Source organism: Chlorocebus sabaeus, chromosome 11, assembly GCF_047675955.1.
Source record: "Chlorocebus sabaeus isolate Y175 chromosome 11, mChlSab1.0.hap1, whole genome shotgun sequence".
Taxonomy (NCBI): Eukaryota; Metazoa; Chordata; class Mammalia; order Primates; family Cercopithecidae; genus Chlorocebus; species Chlorocebus sabaeus.
The window spans coordinates 14,629,579-14,654,226 of NC_132914.1; the positions used below are offsets into that span (position 1 = coordinate 14,629,579).

At 39.4% G+C, this 24,648-nt stretch overlaps 1 protein-coding gene across 2 annotated transcripts in view; it reads right to left on the reverse strand.

Annotated features, from left to right (window-relative positions):
• The window catches only part of GRIN2B (glutamate ionotropic receptor NMDA type subunit 2B), a 432,541-nt gene that overhangs the window by 314,358 nt on the left and 93,535 nt on the right, over positions 1 to 24,648 (reverse strand). For both annotated transcript variants that reach the window (XM_037990318.2, XM_007967728.3), the window contains one exon: positions 584 to 1,012. In XM_037990318.2, coding sequence (XP_037846246.1) covers positions 584 to 994 — 411 coding nt within the window. In that variant the 5' untranslated portion in view covers positions 995 to 1,012. The remainder of the gene's footprint in view (positions 1 to 583; positions 1,013 to 24,648) is intronic.

Sequence of the window (24,648 nt, forward strand, 5' to 3'; positions counted from 1 at the left end):
GTATGCCTTTCATATACCTATTTGAAGAAAATGTATCCCAGAGCTACAAGCGTCAACATCCCTTAGTCATTTCAGTGAGTCCATTTATAAAAAAGTGGACACAAAAACCTTTTCAAAACTATAGGAGTTTCTAGATGCCAGCACCTTTCCCTCACTTTCATCTTTAAAAGATTGCTGGGCACAGTGGCTCACGCATGCAATCCCAGCGCTTTGGGAGGTTGAGGCAGGTGGATCACACGCTGAAACCCCGTCTCTACTAAAAATACAAAAATTAGCGGGGCATGGTGGCAGGTGCCTGTAATCCCAGCTACTAGGGAGGTTGAGGCAGGAGAATCACTTGAACCTGGGAGGCGGAGGTTGCTGTGAGGCAAGATCGCATCTATGCACTCCGGCCTGGGCGACAAGAGCAAAACTTTGTCTCAAAAAACAAACAAAAAAAAAGGATTAATTGCTGGCCTACCCATGCTCTCAATGCAATCTGGTTACCTTCCATCACTAACAACCAAGTTTTACAGGAAAACAAATGCATGGTTTAGTCCTCAGTACAAACCCCCAGGCCCTTCTTGTTGTAGCCCCGTTTTACCTTATCTGCCATTATCATAGAGGAGCCCCCGTGGATGCCCAGGATAGGGGTGAGAGTCTGTGCGGAAATGAAATCGAGGATCTGGGCGATGGCTTCCTGGTCTGTGTCATCAGCAAACACCACCCCCTGGATCTTCCGGTCAGACATGAGATCACAGATGCGGGTGATGATGCTCTTTGGGTCGGTCTCATTCATGGCTACCAGTTCCACCCGAGGCACCACGGAGAGATGGTGGAAATCATCTTTCTCGTGGGCATCCTTGATGGCCACCTCGTCGGAAGTGCCCACGAGGATGACAGCAATGCCAATGCTGGGGGGGCTCTTCTGAGAACGAGCTCTGCTGCCTGACACGGCCAGGACAGCCAACACCAACCAGAACTTGGGAGAACAGCACTCCGCTCTGGGCTTCATCTTCAACTCGTCGACTCCCTGCAAACACAAAGAGAGAGGGAGTTAAAATAGGACCCACACCACATAACCTGTCTTAGAAGAGGCTACCTACTGCAATTCAAGGACCTTATCTCCTTTCATTGAGCACCAAACCCAACTCCATCTACCAGCCTACTCTCTTGTCTCTGGTATTTCCTCTGCAGAACGAGAGAAAAATGAAACTTTCAAAAACCTCAGAAATCCCTGAGCAAGGCAATAAAAGGTGCTGTTGCTATAGTCATTGGCAGCTACAGACAGAGACAAAAGAGGAAAAGAGATTGTGAGTGATCCAGGTAGCCATGCGAGTATGCATACACAAGTCTCCTGGCCCTCCTGTTACAGCCCACCCTAGTACTGTTCTTGGGCTGAGGGACAGCAAGGCCAGGCAAAGTGAGCATAAAGATGTACTTAGCAGAGGTGAGCAACAGAACATGGGCTGGATAAACTGGATGTGGGGGGGGGCTATAGGTACACAAGCCCTGCATTCTTGCTGCCTTCACCTTATGTTTGCCTCAGTAAGGACGACAGCCAGAAAATTCTTTAGTAACCTTGTTAGTATCTGGCTCTTAATATTAAATTACAAGAACAACCGATACATGACTAGTATTTTTAAAACACTGCCTCAATTGATCCTTACAATGACCCAGTAGGGAATAAAATAAGAAAAACATTATCATCCCCATTTTATAAATGTTGACGCCAAGGTTCAAAGAAGATAAGTGTTCTAAGACCATGTGCCAATCAATTAAGTGAAACAAACCTGAACCCACATCTTCTGACTTTTGTATTCCAATATGTGTTCCATTACACTACATGGAACTGCCTCTCATATAACCAATTATTATAAGGAACATATATTACTCTGATCTATTTATGCACCAAAATACAGAAACTTAAATACCATTAGCAGCCACATTTGAAAAATGTTCCTTTTTTTTTTTCTGATGCCATCCTATGGCCATGACTTCTCTAAAATGACTGATGCCGTATTTTCATATAATTTCATATAATTCACATAATTTCATATAATTTACCACCTTTTACCTACAAAGAACTCCTTTTTTACTTCCACATATGACCCTAAATCTTACTCTATGCAGTAGACTAAGGACATAATGCTCTATAGAATACAAGCCTTGGCCATCTCTCTCTAAGCTTCTCATCATTCTCCAAGAGCCCCTCTTAATATAACTAGTTCTGCTTATGTTGCTTTATTTTAAATAATCAATGTTCACTATTTGGGTGACAGCTACACTAAAAAGCCCAGATTTCACCACTATACAATATATCCATGTAACAAAAGCACACATGTACTGCCCGAATCCATAAAAAATTAAAAATTTTTAAAAATCATTTATTGTACATCTTTTTATGCTGCACACTGTGTTAGGCATCTTGTCATATATAATCTCTCTGATCTTCATGGACACCCTATAAATTAGACATTTTATTCCCATTTATCAAGTAGAAAAACAGAAGCTCAACACAGTTATGTAATTATCCAAGGTCAACGGCATTATAACACCAGCATGCCAATACATAAATACAGCATTTTAATACTCTAAGGCAATATTCTACAAACTGCACCCAGAACCAAAACCAGATTCACATTCTTTTACAAAGAGAGAGACGCATGCAATCAAGGATAAAAATGCCGCTTCAGATTTCCTACTTGTTTCAAAAAAAAAAAAAAAAATGGTAAGAGATTAAAAATCTAAAATTGTTGAGAGATTAGCTAATTTTAAAAATCATGAAGGTATTGAATAAAGAAAGATAAGGAAGTGTTCGGGCTGAGCAGTCAGTCTTGACTGCAAAGGGCGTTAATGATTTGGGAGCAAGATGCTGGGGACATTTTGTGGCTGAAGAAGCACAAAATCCAATCCAGTTCTTGGCATAAAACATTTTGGAACTTTTACTGGTGTAGTCATCCTTCAACACTGCCAAGAAGGAGGCCTGTATTGATTGCCTTGTCTTTCTCTCACAAATAAGATGAGTAGCTCAGTGGTTCATGCCTGAGCAAAGTTTACTCCTGAAAGTTTTCTGATCTCAGTGTCTCTGTGAAAACAGGGAATGACTCCACAAGCCCTGGAAACCTTTGCTGATGGACTGTATCCAATTTAGCAGGAGAACCAGGGCCTGAATTCCTCCTCCCAGAACTTAAAGGAAAGCAACACTAGATAGACAATTGAGTAGGACTGATATTCAGAGGAAGACAGAAGGGGTTTAGCACCACAAAGAGCTGTGCACAAACTACATACACACACACACACACACACACACACACACACACACACACACGAGTTCAATTCCAATGACTGGTTCTCAAGGAAAGCCAAAAGATTTACCATTTGGCAAAACTATAGGCTAACTTCATTCCAATGGTATTCTAATCCTACAGTTACAAGTCACTAAATTAGTTTCCTTCACATTTAAAAGTGGCCCACTCTGCCATGACAGTTTATTAACTTTAATGCACTCCACTCTCCCACTTTGATGTTTTATTTGCTCTCTCTAAAATATATCTTGTGTTCTTCTATTTTGTCTCACACAATATATTATATTTGGCTATGCAATGGCTAGTTGTGACACCCAAAGAATAGCATCTAGTTTTACAGAGCATCTCATTTATACTCAGGATACAGCGAAGCACTTTATAAAGCAATACATTATGGGAGATAACAGTAACAGAGGGGCTGTGAGACAAACAAAGAGGCTACTTTGAATACAAACTCAATTTCAAACATTAAAAGGGGATTCGTTGAGAGAAAGCATGTAGTTCAAGATAAGCAGAGTTCCTTTGCTCCCTTCCTCACAGAGACCATGGTAAGTCTTGATTCACCTGCTCTAGGAAGTCTTGCTCCCCATGTAGAATTGAGCATTGCTTCCTTTGGGCTCTCACCATAGCCTGCATGTATTTATCTAAATATGCATAAGCTTTTATTATCAATATATGATGATGTGTCCACCTGCTTTAACTAGTTGATAACCTCCTTGTGAGCAGGGACTTTTTCAGTTCAGTAAGCATTTATTGAGTACTTACAACCTAGTGAACTTTTTTTTCCTTTTTTTTTTTTTTTAGTGGTGAGGATGCAACAGATACAGATTCTATCCTTCAGGACCATGGTCTAGCGCAAGACACAGACATAGACCCCTAAAGAAAATGTTGCCTCACTTTATTCATATTCTTGAACTCTAACAGTGCCTATATGCAATAAGGAAGGACTCAATAAATGGTGGCCAATATTGAGTTTCTACCATTAGGTTGAACCATATAAAATTGTTAATATTTGACCATTTTTGACCTATAATAGTTCAACCTGCTGTGTGCCAGATATTACTATTGCCAGGTAATTTTCATGCATTATTAGATACTCACAAAAACATTGGAAGTCATACTTTCCCTTTATCACAAATGAGAAAACTGAGGGTTAAGTACATGACCAAGATTACACAGCTAATAAGGGATAGCATCGATTTTCAAACCGAAGTTTGTCTGGATCCAAAGCCCTTCCTCTTTTCCTTCCAGGACCTCTCAGTATGAGTGTTGAGTGAGTGAGTGACTGAATGAATGAATGAATGAATGAATGAATGAATGAATGAATGAAATCACCAACCAAAACCAACTGGTGTTTTAATACCAGTTCTGCATTAACACAGTGCCTGAGGATGGGCGAGTCACCTAATTACCATCTCTATGCTATCATCGGTGAAACCAGGATAATATACCTAACCTACATACCTGAAAGATTTTTGTGAAGATCAAATGAAAATATGTATATGGAAGTGCTTTGAAGAATCTAAAATACTCTACAGATGCAAAGGATATTACGTTTAAGCTTCTATAGAAGCTGTTCAAGGAGCCTAGCTATTTATGATAGCACAAAGTGAGCGTGTGGGAGGTGAGGGTGAAAGAATGGCAGACAGAGGCTGAAAGGAATGTTAAGAGGAAACTTGCATGGGGCAAAAGATATTAGTTCCCTGAGCGATATAACTCCCTGAAGAAGACGTCACACAATGGCCTTGGGGTAGCAGCGACCTCCACTGACAGCTTACTAGTCATGTAGATTAATTCAAGAGTCACTCAGGCCAGGGACAGTATTGGGAATCAGTGGAGCTCAGCATATCCAAATCATGCCATGAATTCAGAAACCAGGGTGCACCAGCAGGACTAGCAACAAAGCAGCAGGATTAGAGAGTTGACTGTTCACTCATTTGGCTCTTTGCATCCCTGAAGCTTAGGCTAAGTGATCCCGAGATCCACAGTAAACAAAAGGCCACAGGAGCTTATCTTCATGCTGGTAACCGGTACAGGGTAACTATAGCAGGAAACAGCCTACACTTTGCTCAGAGCAGGCTCTAAGGGAAGACACATCCGGGTGGGAAGCCAGGCCAACCCTGTCCTTAGAAAACTGAGTCCTGGGTCAATCCCAACTGGAAGGATATAAAATGTGACTTAATAATTAAGTCAAAAATATTCCAAGCACCATCCTTTAATGCAGTCAGGACATTATTTAGAGTGATTCAATTAAGGAGATTATGACTGGAATATGACAGGCAGTGAGTGAAGTTAATATTAAAATGCCAGAACTATGTATCAGGTCCAGTTTCCCAAGCTACCAATAAAGACAGAAAGTTAGGAGACATAGGCTTAAAATGTGTCACATTAGAGAGTGGGGAAACAAGAATTCTCATACAATGGAACAGAAGTATAAATGGGTATAACCTTTTTGGAGGCCAAAGTGGTAGTATCTATCGAAATTTTAATATCAAGACAAAATAAAATTCAAAGGCGAAAACATCAAAAGGGACATTAAGTGATATCACATATAGGTACCAGGAAGATGTAATCATTATGAACACATATTCATGTATAAGGCAACAACTAAAATTTACATGGGGAGAAACAGACAAATCCAACTGACAAAAGATGTTATTAACTAAGACATAAAAGATTTTTTTAAAGCATGAGTTATAAGTTTGAACTAGTTCGGATACCTAGAAATGTATATAGAATAGAGAATAGATGTTCTTTTTAAGTACATACATGAAAAATATTAAATCTATAAAAATACATCAATAGATTTTTTAAAAATCAATATAAAATCAATTGTCATTTTTCAATAATGTGATTACATTGAAAGTACTTTTTTTTTTTTTTTTTTTTTTTAGTCAGAGTCTCACTCTGTCACCCACGCTGGAGCACAGTGGCGCTATCTCAGCTCACTGCAAGCTCCGCCTCCTGGGTTCACGCCATTCTCCTGCCTCAGCCTCTCAAGTAGCTGGGACCACAGGCGCCCGACACCACACCTGGCTAATTTTTTGTATTTTTAGTAGAGGTGGGGTTTCGCCGTGTTAGTCAGGATGGTTTCGATCTGCTGACCTCATGATCCGCCAGCCTCGGCCTCCCAAAGTGCTGGGATTACAGGCATGAGCCACTGTGCCCAGCCTAAAAGCACATTTTTTAAAGTACTAAAAATACTACATATCCAAAATCTTAAAAAAAAAAAAAAAATTGTGATTAAATAACTATAAGGTTAAAAAGGAAATTTTAAGGGAAACTAAAATTCCTTTGAACAGAATAACAATGAAAATACTAAATGTCAGAATTTCTAGAAGACAATTAAAGTAGTTTAGAGAGAAAAGTACACCTTTAAATACATTTATAAGAAACCAAGAAAATATGATTAATTATAATTAAGTTTTCACTTATTGCATTAAAAACTTAACAGTCAACCCTAATAAACAAGAAAACAACAAATGAATGAAACACAAGACAAAAGCAAAAAACAAAACTGATCTTTTAAAAGACATAAAGTCCTGACAAGATGAATCAAGAATAAAGTAGAGAAAATGCAAATGAAAGAGAAAATAACAACATACATAATAGAAATTTTGAAATAATGAATATTATGAAAACTAGTTACTTTTCCATTTAATGTGTAATATGTAATAAAAATGGCAAATAGGCAAAAGGGCTTAAAAGAATGTAGAACATTTGAAAAGTTTTCGAAATTTTAAAAATTGTTATTAAAGCCCACACCCCTAATTCGCCAAAACTACTCCCTACCCTAGTCCTCCACTCCCCACCCAATTATCCCACCATCCCACCCAACCTCTGCCAAAATACAAAGAAGCAAAAGTGGTACAGATGGTTTTATAGATTAAGTATATCAAACTTTTAAGGAAGAAACGAGCCTTTCTCATAAAAGTGGAACAAAAAGAAAAAGAAGGAAAGCTTGATTCTAGATTTAGATAATTATAAGAAAAGATTATTGTAAATCCCTTCCACATATGGACATAAAGGGGGGAAAAAAGAAAAAACAAACCTTAAAAATTAGTGGTCAGGTGCGGTGGCTCACACCTGTAATCCCAGCACTTTGGGAGGCCGAAGTGGGCAGATCACTAAAAACACTAAAAATACAAAATATTAGCTGGGCGTGGTGGCACGTGCCTGTAATCCCAGCTACTCAGGAGGCTGAGGCAGGAGAATCCCTTCAACAACAGAGTTGGAGCTTGCAGTTAGCTGAGATCACGCCACTGCACTCCAGCCTGGCAACAGAGCAAGGCTCCGACTGGGTTTAAAAAAAAAAAAAAAAAAAAAAAAGCTAAGTAAAACACAGTGTATTTTTAAAATAGTAATCATCATCACCATGATCAATTTTGGTTTATACCTGAAAAGCAAGAATGACTTAACTTCAGAATATATATCAAAATAATTCACATTAGAGAACTAAATGAGATATTTACACGAATATCTCAAAAAAATGCAGATAACACACTTGACTAAGGGAAACACTTACATATGATAGAAATGTTAAATTGTGTTTTAAAAAAACAAATAAAAAATAACTCTTTGATAATACGAAATCAAGAGATCATCAGCCTTTACCTGGTGGGTACATCCAAAAACTGCAATCTATTTAGGAATTAGCAGAAGTCTTAACAAGACTTCTACAGCAAAAATTTGAAAACTTTATTAAAAGATTTGAAAGAAGACCCAAACAATGTAACCATATACCACATTCATGAATGTGACATCATAGTATTTTAAGTTCTATTTTCTACAATTTCAAGCCAATTCTTATCAAAATAATAGTAAGATTTTAAAAGAAATGTTATAAATTTATTCTAAAATATATAAGAAAGGATAAAGGTACACAAAGAACTATTGAACACAGTGTCCTTATCTGAACCTATAATGAAAGTGTGCTATGAACTGAGAAGTATGGTTGACTCAATTCTGCAGAACAGATCCAAAACAATTTTTAATTAATATATTTTTAAGAATTGTAAGTTCCAAGTCAATTAAAGTTTTAAGTCACACCTTCTAAATTTAAATCTAGAGAAGCAGGGCAAATGTTGAACCAAAGAAGTGATCTTGAGTCAGAATGCTTAGCTTAGGCAATACATGAATTCATCAACCATCCGAGGTAGGAAATGTGAGTATCACAGATGACAAACATCCACTTTTCAATATCACTAATAAGTACAAGACCAATATCTATTTTTGTCAAATGGCATCTACATATTCAGGGTATTTGAAAATCCAATTTCAATCCTCTAAATGCACTTAGTGTCTGCTAAACTACTAAATATCATCCAAGTCTGTAGAAATAACACATAAAAGGCACCAATCTTTGATTTCAATTGACTTGGAACCTACACTTCTGTGTTCTGTTATTTTCCTCCCTCTCACACTCTTCCCATCATTCCATTACTCTTTTCAAGGTTTTGAGCTCCCTTGCCCTGTTCTTTCTTCAGAAAGGAGCAAGGTAAGAAATCCTGAGAGTCTGGGGCATGGAGACAAGGGGCTGAGACTGTGCCCCTATGGACTAGTGGAGAAAGAAATATCTCCCTGGACATGCTAGATACATGCCCAATTCATTTGTCACTAAGTGACCCACATGACAATAAACAGGCCTCCTTGGTCCTGGAGTTAGGGTATTTACTTACCAAAATATAGTCCTCCAGGGAATTAACCCCAAATCAATTTCAACATATCACAGCCACAAAAATAATGGAAACAGAAAATCAAAGCCTTCATTAAAGCTGTTTCTGGGAAAATATTTGATCAGAGAAGAGCAGGACAGATGGGAGAGGGGGAAAAGGTACAGGCTCTGATTATCCAAATCTTTGAGCCAACAGATGAACCATCAAGTCCTCTTCCATAATGCATGTAAGGACGCCCATCCTAAGACCCCCAGCTCCTGTAGACCCCTAGGAGAAGATGGCCCCAACACTGCCAAAAGCAAAGGTGATACTGGATCTCCTGGCGGCAGTATTTCTGCCAAATCTTTCCTAGAACCTCTCCCGAATAAGAGCCTTCTCATTCTTAGTTCAACCAGACCTGTCGCCTGGGCTCCTTCTTGTCCTTACAACACTTCCAGTGGCTCAAGCCAGGTTTTTCTATCTGAGCTGTTCTTCCCGGCTGTAGGCACAAAGCAGAAGTATCACATCTACTGTCACCCAGATTCTTGATACGAGGTTTGTACAGATAACTAATAAAGGATTATAAATCACTTTACATGTGTGCATTTTAATAGAAATTTGTAATACAAACGTAGATGATTATCAGTACCCTCACCAGCAGCAAACACTCACGGGTTTTTCTTTTTTCCTTAATATTCTGCAAGAGCAGACATCAAAATTGCTCAAAGTTCCTCTCCTAATATCTGCACACAGTTCTTAATTATAATTAATTTAGAGGCCTCCAAGGACAGTGTGGGCAGCCCTGCTGAAATCCAAACCTTTTGAAACCTGATTCCGATTATTACCATTTGGCAGCAGATTAGGGCAATTGTGTGTATTGGTTTAACAGCAAAATAGCATTTTCAAGTGTTAATAAAAATTATTGGCTTGTCGCTGTCTATTAAGAGGGGGACGGGCAGTGAAAATAAGCAGATGATAAAAGGAGAAGCACAGGAGCAGGGCAGCAGGAAAATCTCAGCTGGGAAGGAGTCAAAGGATGATATTGGAAGGACTACAGAGAGCAGGGAATAGGGGACAGACCACCAAACCTATAGGCATTTACCCAGAAAACAGTGGTGTTCTGAGCTGCAGATAAACAGCCTGCACTACAGGAGATTTAAAATGTAGGAGTTACATAGGTAAACGCCTGCCATAGGGGTTTGCTGCACACATCAACCCATCACCTTGGTATTAAGCCCAGCATCCATTAGCTATTCTTCCTGATGCTCTCCCTCCCCGACCCCCTCCCCACCCACAGGCCCCAGTGTGTATTCCTCCCCCCACATATCCATGTGTTCTTATCGTTCAGCTCCCATTTATAAGTTTACCTATGTAACAAACCTGCACATCCTGCACATGTACCCCAGAACTTAAAATAAAAGTTGAATAAAATAAAATAAAAAAATAAAATAAAATAAAATGGACGGGCACTGTGGCTCACGGTACTTTAGTAATCCCAGCACTTTGGGAGGCTGAGGTGGGTGGATCACGAGGTAAAGAGATCGAGACCATCCTGGCCAACATGGTGAAACCCCATCTCTACTAAAAATACAAAAATTAGCCGGGCACAGTGGTGAGAACCTGTAGTCTCAGCTAGTTGGGAGGCTAAGGCAGGAGAATCACTTGAACCCAGGAGGCGGAGGTTGCAGTGAGCCAAGATGGCACCACTGCACTCCAGTCTGGTGACAGAGTGAGACTCTGTCTCAAAAAAAACAAAAGTAAAAAATAAAATAAAATATAGGTGTTGAAGAAGGCTACTTCCAAGCCCCAACCCCCAAAACAATCTTCTCTATAGCCTAGACATATTCCAAGCCATTGCATCCCTCAACAAAGCCTCTTCTGCAATAATAATCATGTTGTTTTGTAATGGAGAGAGCAAAGCTTTAGAGTGAATGGACTCACTTTTAACATTTATTCTTAATTTGCTGTGTGATCTTTACCTCTCTAACTCTGCAAAGTGTGAGATAACTACTGCCTTCGCAGAATCACTGTGAAGACCGATTCATTCGACAAAAGTTTGTTGAACATTTTCCACATGCCAGGGAATGTGCTAGGAGACAGGATCCAACACAGAATGGGAATGGGATCCTATCTCCATGCAGCCATTAGGCTAGTGGTCAAGACAAACAAATAAACAGGAAATTATGGTATCATGTGAGAGGGCTGTGACAGAGCATGCCCAGTGCTGAGAGATCAGGAGAGTAACGAGCTAAGGACGAACAGATGAGTAGGAAATAGTAGTGAAAATGGCAGATTGAAATTACAAAAGCAATAAAATATCATTTAGAAGATCCTTATGATCTTGTGAAGAAAGCAAGGACCTGAAGTCCAAAGAGCTAGAATTGAAACCTGGCTTTGACACTTATCTTGGGGGGAAGGAAGAGAGTAACTTAAATTACCTAGACCTCATTTTCTTCTTTATAAAATAGGAATTATTATCCTCACCTTACAGAGTTGTTGTGAATATTAAACAATTTACTTGAAAGCATCTAGCACAATGCGGTTACCTGATATTTATTCATTGAATGTGAATATATTCTGTTCAGAGGCAGATAAGGAGCTTCTGTTGACTCCAATTACTTAGAAAGGAGTCAAAGAGCTCCTTCCCTCCCACCTCCTTCCCTGGCTTTAGCACAATTTCTACTGACCTTAGAAATAGGTTGTTTTAAAAAGTCTGTAAGTGACAATCTCATGGCTAATGTAAACAATACTTAAAATAAATTCTAATCCCAGGGAGAGCCAGCACCTACTTCTTCATTCCCTCCCTCCTACCAGCCACCAAATAGCCACCAAATTTTATACAAAGTAATATGACAGTTTCAACTGTCATATTACTGACATCAGAATAATCACACTTCAGATTTGGAATCAATATCTTCCATCGCAAAGAATATTGGAAAGGAGTATGGAAGTACAGGAAAGGCAGAACTCACTCTCACTGCTTTTGCTAGTAACAAGGCTTTTCTTGTAAACCCTAATGAAATGAGGCAGGGACTGTGTCTTATTTATCTATCTCCAGCACTTGGCAACGCATGTGGCATATGGTAGGTGCACAACGAACATTTGTTAATGACATTAATGAATGAACCAGACCAATAATGAGCGGCAACTCTCCAACTCTACTCATTCTCTAACTCCACTGATCATAAACAAAGGCACTGTTCTAGGTCTTCCATTTTCCAAGGGTTATCATAATAAAAAGGCAATACAATAAACACCAATACCATTTCCAACTTCTTGATATATAGGGATCATTTCTAGGTCAACGTTGTTAGTTGGTAATTGCCTATGTACCTGGATGTATATTTGTATGTGTAAATCAATGTTTATACGAGAGTTGCATGTGTGTGAGCTCAAATTAGCCCCATTTCCCTTGGTCTCTGAGCTATAGGATGGTTCTGCTGATGGAACATGACACCTAGGTATGACTCAGACTTCATCTCAGAGCCAAGGTTTAAAACAAGCTTTTGAGACCACACCTCAAACAGAGCCCTGTAGCTAGTTCAGTGTCAACAGGAAACAAAAGCTGCATTATTTCAGCTGGCTGGTTATCCAGCCAACTATAGGTGCAATCACACATTTCCTAATATAAATTTCCACCATTATTCCCACCAATATACATAGTTGTTAGCCACACGACTAAGCATAACCAAATTGTGAACTCGTTAAAATCCCTCTGACGTTACCTGCGTAACTGAGCACCTATTCGAAGCATTTATTATAAGTTGAAGCTTTACTCTTTAGTTGTTCTTGCCCTTCCTCCTCTCCTTTCTCCCAAATTACAGGATGAGTAGAATAGTGGGGTAGGAGGCACACAGACTGAGGCAATTGTTAGGCCCTGTTACAATTCTGCCACTAACACGCCTGTGGCTCTATTTCCTGATCTGTGAAATAAAAGAAATGGACTGGTTCTTGAAGTCTCTTTCAGCTTTAAAATTCTGTGAATTCTGGTCTCCCACTCACCACTTAAGATCTACTCTCAGGCCAGGCACTGTGGCTCACACCCATAATCCCAGCACTTTGGGAGGCGGAGGCAGGCGGATCACTTGAGGTCAGGAGATTGAGACCATCCTGGCTAACATGGTGAAACCGTGTCTCTACTGAAAATACAAAAAATTAGCCGGGCATGGTGGCACGCACCTGTAGTCCCACCTACTCGGGAGGCTGAGGCAGGAGAATTGCTTGAACCAGGGAGGCAGAGGTTCCAATGAGCTGAGATCGCACCACTATACTCCAGCCTAGGTGACAGAGCAAGACACTGTCTCAAAAAAAAAAAAAAAAAAAAAAATCGACTCTCTGCTATGAGCTAAGACCCTGGGAAGCAGACCTGTTTGGACTGTATGGTAAATTTCCCGGTCGTCTGGTTTCCAGGTGGGTTTCGCCAATGGACCACACAAGCAGGAGATGAGTGGGAACAAGACTAAGACAGGGCTATCGACTCCCCCGACCCACTTCCCTTTCTGCCCCTCACTGTGGGCTGGTTGTATCACCTGACTGAAGGTCACAGCTTCCGCTAAGCAACCCTCTCCCCGTGGCTCGCTTGGTACAGCCTATTTCCAGGCTCCAGAAGTTACTCCTACCTTCCTCCTTCGGGGCCACAGGTGGTGGTAGCTACACCCAGCTGCTACGAGCTCCAGGATGTCAGACCATTTCTTGTGGTTTCTGTCCACACCTTGGTAAATAGCCCTTTTACCGAACTGTCTTCAAATTAAACAAATTGAGTGTGGCTTCTGTGTTCTGCTCTGATTATAAATGATGCAGATTCCTCCTGAGTGCCACAATAATACCTATGAGGCTTTCTTTGATTCAAAGTGGCGAAAGCAAGACCTGAATTCTACCACCACCACCTCCACCACCAAGTCGAGTATGGCCTCTTCTGATGCTGCTCCCCGCTTATCCTCAGGCCCTGGTGAGCAGCATCATAAGCAGTAATGGTCTCCAGGTGCCTGGTTCTCGGCAAAGAACAGATAAACACCTGAACACAATTTCAACAGAACAACTGTCGCGAGTCAGCATTTTGAGAATGAGAAACGTGAAAGCACTGGGAGTCAGAAAAATACAGCAAGCAATTATTAGAACGACTACAAAATAAAATTCAGAGAAAGGCAGCGCATTTTCACTCAGGGAAAATGTGGTCATTAAATGGGACTTTGCTGAAGTAACAACTGGTTAATGAAGCCCTAAGTTTTTATTCTTCTCTTCGATTTGGTTGGAATCTGATTCATGAAAAAATTTGAGTTTTAGAATCAATTTTTACTGACTATACAAATTAGAAACCAAAGTATAAGGAAATACAATTACGTGTGGCTTAATGACAGAGCTGTGTCCTAAGAAATGCATCATTAGGCGACTTCATCACGGTGCAGACACTATGGAGTGTACTTACACAGACCTCGATGGTACAGCTTTGCACACATAGGCCATATGGGAGATCCTGTTACTCCTGGGCTACAAATCTGTACAGCATGTTACTGTACTGGATACTGTAGGCAATTGTAACACAGTGGTAAGGATTTTTGCATCTAAATACATCTAACATAGAAGATGAGCAGTAACAATACAGTATTATAATCTTACACAACCACTGTCATTATAGGGCATATGACTGTATAACAACACAAGAAAATAAAAAGGTGATATTTCAAAGAAATACGTGACAGTTAACTTTGTGGTTTTTCTTAATATGCAGAAAAGAAATTAGAAAGAGTAAAAAAAAAAAATGAGAACTGTTTGTGAATCTTTTCCTGTAATAGTAATAATATAGTTGCAATTTGGTCACCCTTCACATTTTATACTGTTTTCAAAAGCAAGTAGCTGCTCTCTCTGAATCCAGCCTCTTGATCCCCTGCTGGAACAGCACATATATCAGGCCTGAATGACCATGTCCACCATCGCCATAGGAATGGCAAGGGGGACAGGCTGGTATAGTCAATGCCTCCTTGTCCATGCCCCACTGAGACCAAATGGAGCTCCTTCCTGACTTGCTAGACACAGCTGCAGGCCAGGCCAGAATCCATGGGCAGAATTCTCCAGAATCAGATAAAGGGAGTACAATCAGGATGCCTGCAACGCTCCCACCTTAAATTAAACATGGAAGGCTGAAAACTTGACTTACGAATTCACACACCAGCTTCTATCCCTCTGTCCTCAAAAGTCCAATGAACCAACATTCCTCATTGTGTGCCCATCTGTGAGTCACTGTAAAGTGTGTTAAGGAGTCAGAATTCAGCCACAAGGACCTGACACCCCTGCACAGAAAAGCACACACACTCCCCAACACAGGACTGTCAGGACCGTAGAGAGGGCTAAGGCAGTATAAAGACAAAGGCAGAGGGTCTGCCCTGGCCTTGGGTCCTAGGGACGCCTTTATTAGGAAGCAGCTTTTGAGCTGGACTAAAGAGCACTGAGGGTATCTGAGGAAAGGAGCCAAAGTAGAAAAATGAGGCTGCCTTAAGTCAGAAAACAAGTGAGGCACAAAACATATTGGGGAATAAGAACAGCATGGCCTGGCCAGGAGCAAGAGCCCACGGAAGGAGAGTTTGGAGAAAAGCTGAAAAGGCAAGTCGAGGAATTGGGGGATGCTCAGCTGGCACTTGGACTTAACGCTAGAGATGCAACCAAAAACAGTGGAAGATCGGGAGGAAGAGGAACAGATCTCCCATCGCTAAATCCAGTTTATCCTCAGCTTCCAAGGTGACTGAAACCGCAGCTGCCTCCAAGAGCTGTTTGGGAAATCAACTGGGCTGGCTTATTACAGCATGGAAATTCCTTCCCTGCCTCCCAATAATGGCAAATAAGCTGCCACTGTTGAGAAGTGAAGACCCCAGTTTTATCATGATTAAGAAACTAAAGCGCTTACAAAATAACATTCACTGAAGTGTTTTCAATTGAAATAATATTCTTGGAAATAGTTTTCTTCTCCACACGAAAACTTCCCTCTGCTCACATGAACCTAAGTACAATGACCCTGGGCTACTGCCTGCAACTGCCCTGTGTACAAAGGCCTCTCTTCCCTCATCTCTAGCCCAAGTCTTCTCCTTCAGCTCTTGCCTTCCTGTTTACTGTGTTCATTCTCATGCCATGCAAAGGTTGTTCCACAGCCTCTTTGAGACCTCTCATCTGGAAGCAGCTTTGTTTCAGTTTTCAAATTCTCTCTTGCCTTGCTTTGGCTGACGAAGGAGTATAAGGTGTGTGTGTGTGCGCGTGCGCACGCGCGTGTGCACAGGTGTGCATGCACATGTGCACACATGAGAATATGTATAAAAAAGAAAGAACTTTAGTTCTATTCGTTTTGCCTCTCCTACTCCATCCTCTTTGTTCTATTCCTCACCTTGTGTCTTAAATCTGTCTTCTCTATTCTTAAAATATATTCACAAACAACTCCACTTGCCTCTTTTTTTCTGCTGTTCTAATTTTCCCTGGCTGTCCTTTACAAGATTTGTCATCTGTTTCTTCCCCCATTCACCATCCACCTCAACACTTAATCTCTCCACATTTCCTTGGTCCACTTGCACCTGACAGTCTCCTTCGGCACCTCTTCCTCTACTCTCTTACCTTGCCTGGGCCATTCTCTCTTGTTCTTCATCCTGTCTCTTCAGCGGGTTTCATTCCTAGACCAGGATATAACCACGATCCCCCAATCCCCTATCTCCACCGGAGTCAATGACTCAAAACTTCCTCTTCCTTAACTAGAAGAAAGGCCTGGTTTCACGCTTCTATCCATCTGCCTAGTTGCCTGGCCTCACTGCAAGGTTAACACATCTGAAACGTTTTCATAAACTCTTCACATGCCCTTGTCGTTTTCCTTTGTTTAATATATATTCAGGCTTAAGTCAAACCCTGCTGCTTTTTCTACTTTAGCACCAAATTCTTTCTTCATCACCTAATGCAATATCCTAACGTTTTCCAACAGGCATCTTTTCTCTGGCTTCGCCTCTCATTCTACATCAAAATATCTCCATCAGAATCATTTTCTCCTGCTTGCCATACTACACTTTCCTTCCTCTAAAACCTGACATCTTTTCTCCTCTTCCCTTAAGAATCTACATAGAGAGATAGTGATGTGGCTTGACAGGAACATACCTGATTCAGTCTGAGCTCTGCAGAGTTTAATGAGGGAGTCACTAAGCCTTTACCTCTGCATCTCATTAATCATCCACACCTTAAAATTCACTCATTCTTCTATCATCCTGTGCACATATTCATTCCTACACCAACTCTCTAAACTGCCATCTGTCTCCTCACCCCAGAGTCAATATGAGTCTTTCTTACACAAATCTCCTGGAGATAGATGAAGAAATAATGCAGAGATAAACTAGTGACATAAGATACAAACATAGTATGTGTCTCATTTGCCAAGAGGAAGGGACACAGTTTCCGGCCTAGCATGCTCTTGAGGGTTAGGAGATTCTGGGTTTATCAAGAGAGCTTTCCTGAGAGATCTGTCCTTTGGGCAAAATGGAACTCTGACAGAGGACTAGTGAAGTGCTAGGAAGCTCTCTGGAATTTGTCTGGACCAGAGGATAAATGGAAGGCACCAAAGCAGGAATTCCCAGCCAATCAAGAGGAGGAAAGAGAAGTCAAGTAAGCCATAACAAACAAATAAAAAACTTTTTTTTTCTAAATTGGCAAATATGATCTATTTTTTAAAGAGACACTGAGAAATAGTGGAAAATCCCTGGATTTGAGTAAGATTTACTATGTGACCTTAGGCACATCACTTAGCCTCCCTGAACCTCGGGGAAGTGGCTCATCTCTAAAATATAAGCAACAATGCCTGTTTCACAGCGTTGTGAGACTTACATGAGAAAATGGGTATGAAAGCAGTTTAAAAGTTGAAAGATACTATGCAAATGTGGAAGCCTGTTATTACTAAATGGGTGTGACAAAGACGTTATTCATTTATGTATACATCAGTATACATAAATGTAAATTTTAATTTATGAAAATCTTTTAAGATCCAGTTTACTGAGGTACAATTTGCATACATTAAAATTCACACTTTCAGGTTTATAGTTCTATAGGTTTTTGACAACCATATACAGTATATAACCACCACCATAACCAAGATATAAAATATTTCCATCACCCCAAAATTTCCATGTTCCTTTATAATCAATCCCTTAGCCCTCTCCTGTGCGTGACAATCACTGATCTGATTTCTATAATTTTGCTTCTCCCAGACATCCTATACATGGCATAATATTGTATACAACCTTTTGTGTCTGACTTCCTTCACCTGACATAACAACTTTTAAAATTCCTCAATATTGTTGTGTATATCAGAACTTCATCCTTTTCATTGCTGAGTAATATTCCTTTGTATAGATATATCAAAACATGTTTATTGATTCACTGTTGACGGACATTAAGGGTGTTTCCACTTTTGGCGATCATGAATAAAGCTGCTATAATGTCCACGTATGGTCTGTAGTGTGGATATATGTTTTCACTTTTCTTAAGTAGGTACCTGACACTGGGATTGCTGAGTTCTTGGTTAGAGTATTTTAACATTTATATTTAATCGTCAAATTTTCCAAAGTGACTATCCCATTTTGCATTCCCACCCGCAGTTTCTCCACATTCTTACCATTCCTACCAACCTATTCTTTCCAAAGTCTTGTGAATGTTCTCTTCTTCCTTCCTTCTTACCTGCCTGTGGTCCTTCTTTCTTTTTGTTAAATTTCATTCATTTTAGTTGCTGTTCAGCTCATTGTAGTTCTGAGTTGAATTTCCTGCCAACTAATGATGTGAAAATTTTTTTCAATGTTTATTTACCATCTTATCTCTTCTTTAGTAGTGCTTGTTCACATCTTCTGTCCACTTTTTGAGTTTTCTTGCTATTGAGTTATGCGAGTTCTTCACATATTCTAGATATGTTCTTTATATAAAATATGTATTTTATAAATATTTTCTCCCATTTTGTGGCTTATCATTTTCTTAACAGTGCCTTTCAAACACAGAAGTTTTTGTTTTTTATGAAGTCCAGCGTATTAATTTTTTCTTTTATGGCTCATGCATTTTATATATCTAGGAAGTCTTTGACTAAACAAAGGATACAAAGATTTTCTCCTGTTTTCCTCTAAAAGTTTTTTAATGTCAGAGTTGTATAATTATAGTTCTATGATACATTTTCAGTTTATTAATCACTTTACATGGTACAAGGTATGAGTCGAGGTTCATTTATGGGTGTATGTGTGTTTTGCATATGGATGTACAATTGTTTCAGCATCATTTTCTGAAAAGACTGCCCTTCCTCCACCACCTTGACACGTTTGTCAAAAATCTACTTGTGGATTCTTTTATACCATTACCACACTGCCTTGATTACTGTGCTTTTTAGTCTTATAGACAGGCAGTGTATGTCCTGCAACTTTTTAATTCCAAAATTATTTTGGCATTTTTGTTTTGCCACATAAATTTTAGAATCAGCTGTTAATTTCTACAAAAAAAATCCTACTGGGAGTTTGACTGTGCTTTTATTGAATCTATAAACATTTAAGAAAAATAAGATACCTTAACAATATTGAGTCAGATATTTTATAAAATGTATCCCTACGAATATCATGTTTTTGATGTTACTACAAATTTATTTCTTAAATTTCAATTTCTAATTGTTCATTGATAATATATATACACAATTAATTTTTGTATGACCTTGTATCCTGTGACCTTAAGAAACTAACATTTATTTTAGTAGGTTTTTTTTTTTTTTTTTTTTGTATATTTTTTGCTGCTTTCTACATAGACAGTCATGTTGCCTGGGAGTAATGATAGTTTTTTTTACTTTCCTCTTCTTTTTCTAGTCCAATAACACTGGCTAGGACTTCCAATAAAAATTGTTTTAGAACTAGTAACAGAGAACATCCTTATCTTCTTCCTTATCTTAGGGGTAGGATGCTCAGTTTTTCAGCATTAAATAGGATATTACCTGTGGGGTTTTCATACCTTTGTCAACTTGAGGAAGTTCCTTTCCATTTCTAGTTTGATGAAATTTTTAAAATCATGAATGTATATGTGTGTATGTATACATATTTTTGTCTTTTTCCTTTACAAGACATATTTCTTTCCACTCATGCTTCAAGATTCCTTCTACGAACTTGGCTGCTCAAAAAGTAAAGACTTAAGAAGGGAGTGGTGCATTTAAATTAGCACATGTACTGGTTATTTTGGTTAGAGTTTGAGAGATTGATTGAAGGATCACACAAAGTAAGAAACCTCCCCCAAGAGGTTATAGCTATTCATGTAGAAGATAAGCAGGCCATTAAACAAACAAACAAACAAACAAACAAACAAAACGCTGCAGAGAAGATAATAGATTTGAGATTGATTAGGGGTAAAACACAGTAAGATGTGAAAAAGGTGGGAGAGGAAAACTGTGCAAAATTGTTCCCTACACCAAAATTTGGGAGAAGATAGTGGTGGGAGACAATTTAGAAAATAAGTTCTGTGTATTTTATATCAATTTCCAGATTTTAGCAGTACATAAAATTGCTGAAGGTCCTATAGACAATGAAAGGCAAATACTAAACCACAAAAAAAGAGCAGTTGGGGTAAAAAATCTGACTTAAGTGTCAACTAAATGAAGACAGTACAAGAATGAAATCTATCTCTAAATTGAGAGTGCAAGTACACATTTCTAAGAGATCTTCCTCTCTATCTGGGTGTGGTTAGAAGCCCTCCAAGAGGAACCTTTTCTCCCCGTTAATGTGAAAGATTTCACTCTTTTATCTTTCGTGTCCACTTCATCGTACATATAAACGTTCTTCCCCTGTGTTTTTCCCTCACTGCCCCTGCCTATAATCCAAACCCTGGTCCCCATGTCACTGAACCCAGGGCTACCAGCAATCAGCTCTGAGAAGCACTGGTAACAAGATCTACAGGAGAGCTTAACAAGGCTTTTATGTATTGGTTTAGGAATCTACCAAGCTTCCTAAAAGAAGTAGTAGTCTGAAGTTTTAACTAGGAGTCTCAGAAACTGACTTTCAGAATACAACTTGTTCATTAGACAAAGTATTCACGCACAGAAGGAAATAAAGATGGTAACGGTGTACAGCTTAGTTGAGAACACATGTCTAATGCAGTGTTTCTCAAAATAAGATCTGCAAGCAACCTGCATCAGAAACACCTGAGCACTTGGCAAACCTGGCCAATATTTAGGCCTAATCCCAGGCCAGGTGATGAGGAATACCTGGAGATAAATATGGAAATCTGCATTTTTCACAAGTGCCCCAGATGATACTGTTGTGCACCAAAAAGAGAGAAGCCCTGATTAGAAAAGTGCAAAAAAGTCAATTGTTCCCCCACCCAATGCACCAAGTACACACAAGTCTCAGGGCAGTGCTTTTCCAAATATGGTCATGACTAGCTTTTTTTAAGGGAATAAAATAGACCAGATCAGTTCACATCATGTTGTAATGGCAAAGATTATTTTCAGTTTAATATTTACAGGTATAGGTACTGGTTTGATGTTAAATGTATTTCTTAATTGGAAAATTTTTTAAAAGCCATGGTTCATATAGTTCATACAGAAACTGCCTCCAAAGAAGCATCCTATACATCATCTGCTCCCACAGTTTCATGTCACCCCAATTGCTCTGGCTTTGAACTAGGGCTGGGTGCTTGACCAAGCTCAACCAATTAGGAGAACTGGAACATGAATGCCTAGAAGCTAAATAAGTTAGCTATGGGCAATGGACTTTTGAGGCTGAATAAACTGCCAGGTTGAGACTCTCATTTGGGGTGATGGATTTTGAACAGAGGAGTATTGATGAGCAAGCAGGAAGGGCCAGGTGGCAAAGAGAAACAGAAATGGCACCGTCTGAGAAGCAAAGAATGAGAAGCAGAATCAAGAGTTCCCGCAGCCAGGAGGGAAAGGAGACAAGGAGAGCAGCTGCCTGGTTCCTACAGCCTGCCCAATACTCACCCACCACGCTGCCCAGTTCCTTTTGAGGGCCATACTCCTCCCTCTATAATAAACCTCCTAATGCAAGCCAGCTCTAGGGGTATCAGTGTTTCTTAACCACATGTTTAGAGTATGATGCTTCCACAATAGAGGTTCACAGAATAAACTGTCACCCATAAACACTTATGCAGTACTCATGTCACATGTACACTCCAAGTGCTTTATACATAGTAATTCACTTAATCTTCACACAATCCTATGGGGTAGATGCTATTATTAGCCCTATTAGCTCCATTTAACAGATGAATAAACTGAGGTACAGAAAACTTAAGTAACTAACCCAAGGTTACATGGCTACTAAATGGAGGAGCTAGGATACAAACAGAGGCAGTTATCTCTAATGTGCATGCTCTTAATCACTACCCTATATATCCTCTCAGATGTCAACATAGGAAAACAAATTAGATTTCAAGCCAAAAGTAATTACAAAAATAAGCTGCAATGCTTTGGAAAAACCGTTCAATGATACAGGAGAAACAAAGACACAAATTAAAAAAAAATTAAAATAAAAATTTGAATAAGGGACTTTTTAAAACGTTTTAATAATTTGTAGTATTTATGCAGGCAAGGACAACCATATAAATACACACATTATAAATGTACATGCAGCTCAGTGAATTTCTATTTTAAAACCCACCATTCATGTTTTTCAATACTTTTGTAATTATGAAGCGTAGTAAAGTCTTCATAAGGGGGAAAAATGTTTTCTCTATCCTCATAACTGAAAAAAAAACAAAAAACGAATATGTAGGCATGGGATTACAAGGCACAGAATTCAACAGAACTCATACAAAAGGATCAGCAAAAGATAGCATGAACGGAAGTAGAAAAATAAATAAATAAAAAGAAATCTAAACTTCTAACAGAATGAATCAATTCTTAGTCAAAGTGACCTGCTTTTAGGATGCTTTGGGGATTTATTTCAGTCTTACTTACACTTACCCACTCATCCAGGACAAGTAATAATTATGGAAAATGAGTAATGAAGACTGGTGGTTTGTGGATCTCATGTATTTTATTTCTTTGGAGCAATCTCGAAAAGAAGAGAGGGCCAATTGATGCCTCTGTGGGCGAGTAGCTCTTAGGCATTTACTTCTGAAGCTTGCTTTGCGGCCAGGTATTACATTTACATAGTGCTTGCCCTCTGAAATGGGAAGAAAACTGTGTCATGTCCTTAAATATATGGTGACAATGGCCCTATCTTAGTGGCTGTGGACCTAGCCCCAGGACTGACGCAGTGCACAGTCCACCTTCACCCACTTCTACAAGCCTGTTGGCTCATCTGTCCTAATTCCAAGTCGGTTGAGCAAACAATAAAACAGCGGAATTGTTATCAGAAAGAGAAGGCAGAGAAATGAGAGAGGGAAAGATAATGAGTGGAATAGATACAATGTAAAAAGAAACAATTTTGTTTACCCCCAAAAAAATCAATATACGGCCATGTATTGCTTAACAACAGGGACACATCCTGAGAAATGTGTTGTTAGGCAATTTCATCATTGTGTGAACATCACAGAGTATACTTCCACAAGCCTAGTTGTAAGCTTACTATACACCTGGGCTCTGTGGTATAGCCTATTGCTCCTTGGCTACAAACACGTACAGCCTGCTACTGTGCTGAATGCTGTAGGCACTTGTAACACGATGATAAGTATTTGTATATCTAAACATGTCTAAACATTTAAAAGGTGCAGTATAAATACAGCATAAAAGATTAAAAAAAAAAATGGGCCAGGTGTGGTGGCTCACACCTGTAATCCCAGCACTTTGGGAGGTTGAGGTGGGTGGATCACTGGAGGTCAGGAGTTTGAGACCAGCCTGGCCTCGTCTCATGGTGAAACCCCATGTCTACTAAAAATACAAAAATTAGCCAGGTGTGATGGTGCACGCCTGTAATCCCAGCTACTTGGGAGGCTAAGGCAAGAGAATCACTTGAACTTGGGAGGGAGAGGGTGAACTTGGGAGGGAGAGGGTGTAGAGAGCCGAGATCACACCACTGCGTTCCAGCCTGGGAGAGAAAGCAAGACTCCCTCCTCAAAAAAAAAAAAAAAAATTCATACACAGTATAAAAGATTTTGTAAAATGGTATAAAAGATAAAAAATGGTATAGGGCACTTACCATGAATGGAGCCTGCAGGACTGAAAGTTGCTCTGAGTGAGTGAATAAGTGAGTAATTGAGTGAGTGAGTGAATGTGAAGGCCTGGGACATTACTGTACACTACTGTCGACTTCATAAACATTGAATACTTAGGATACACCAAATTTAGTTTTAAGGGTTTCTTTCTTCAGTAATAAATCCACTTACTATAACTTTTTCACTTTATACACTTCTAAAATTGCTTAACTTTTGCCCCTTTCATACAGCAGCTGTAGAAAATATTTTCTTTCTCTATATTCTCATTCTATAAGCTTTTTTTCTATTTTAAAAATTACTTGTTTTGGCTTTTAGATTTGTTGTCAATAACTAAGACACAAACATATACATTAGGCTAGTTCTACATAGAATCAAAATCATTAAGACATCACTAGGCAATAGGAATTTCTTAGCTCCATTATCATCTTATGGGACCACCATCATATATGTGGTCCATTGTACACGTGGTCCATCATTGACCAAAACATCATTATGCAGCAGCACACGACTGTACATTACATATCTAGGCACATAAAACAATTTTGCCATCTACTGATTAAGCTTGAGAT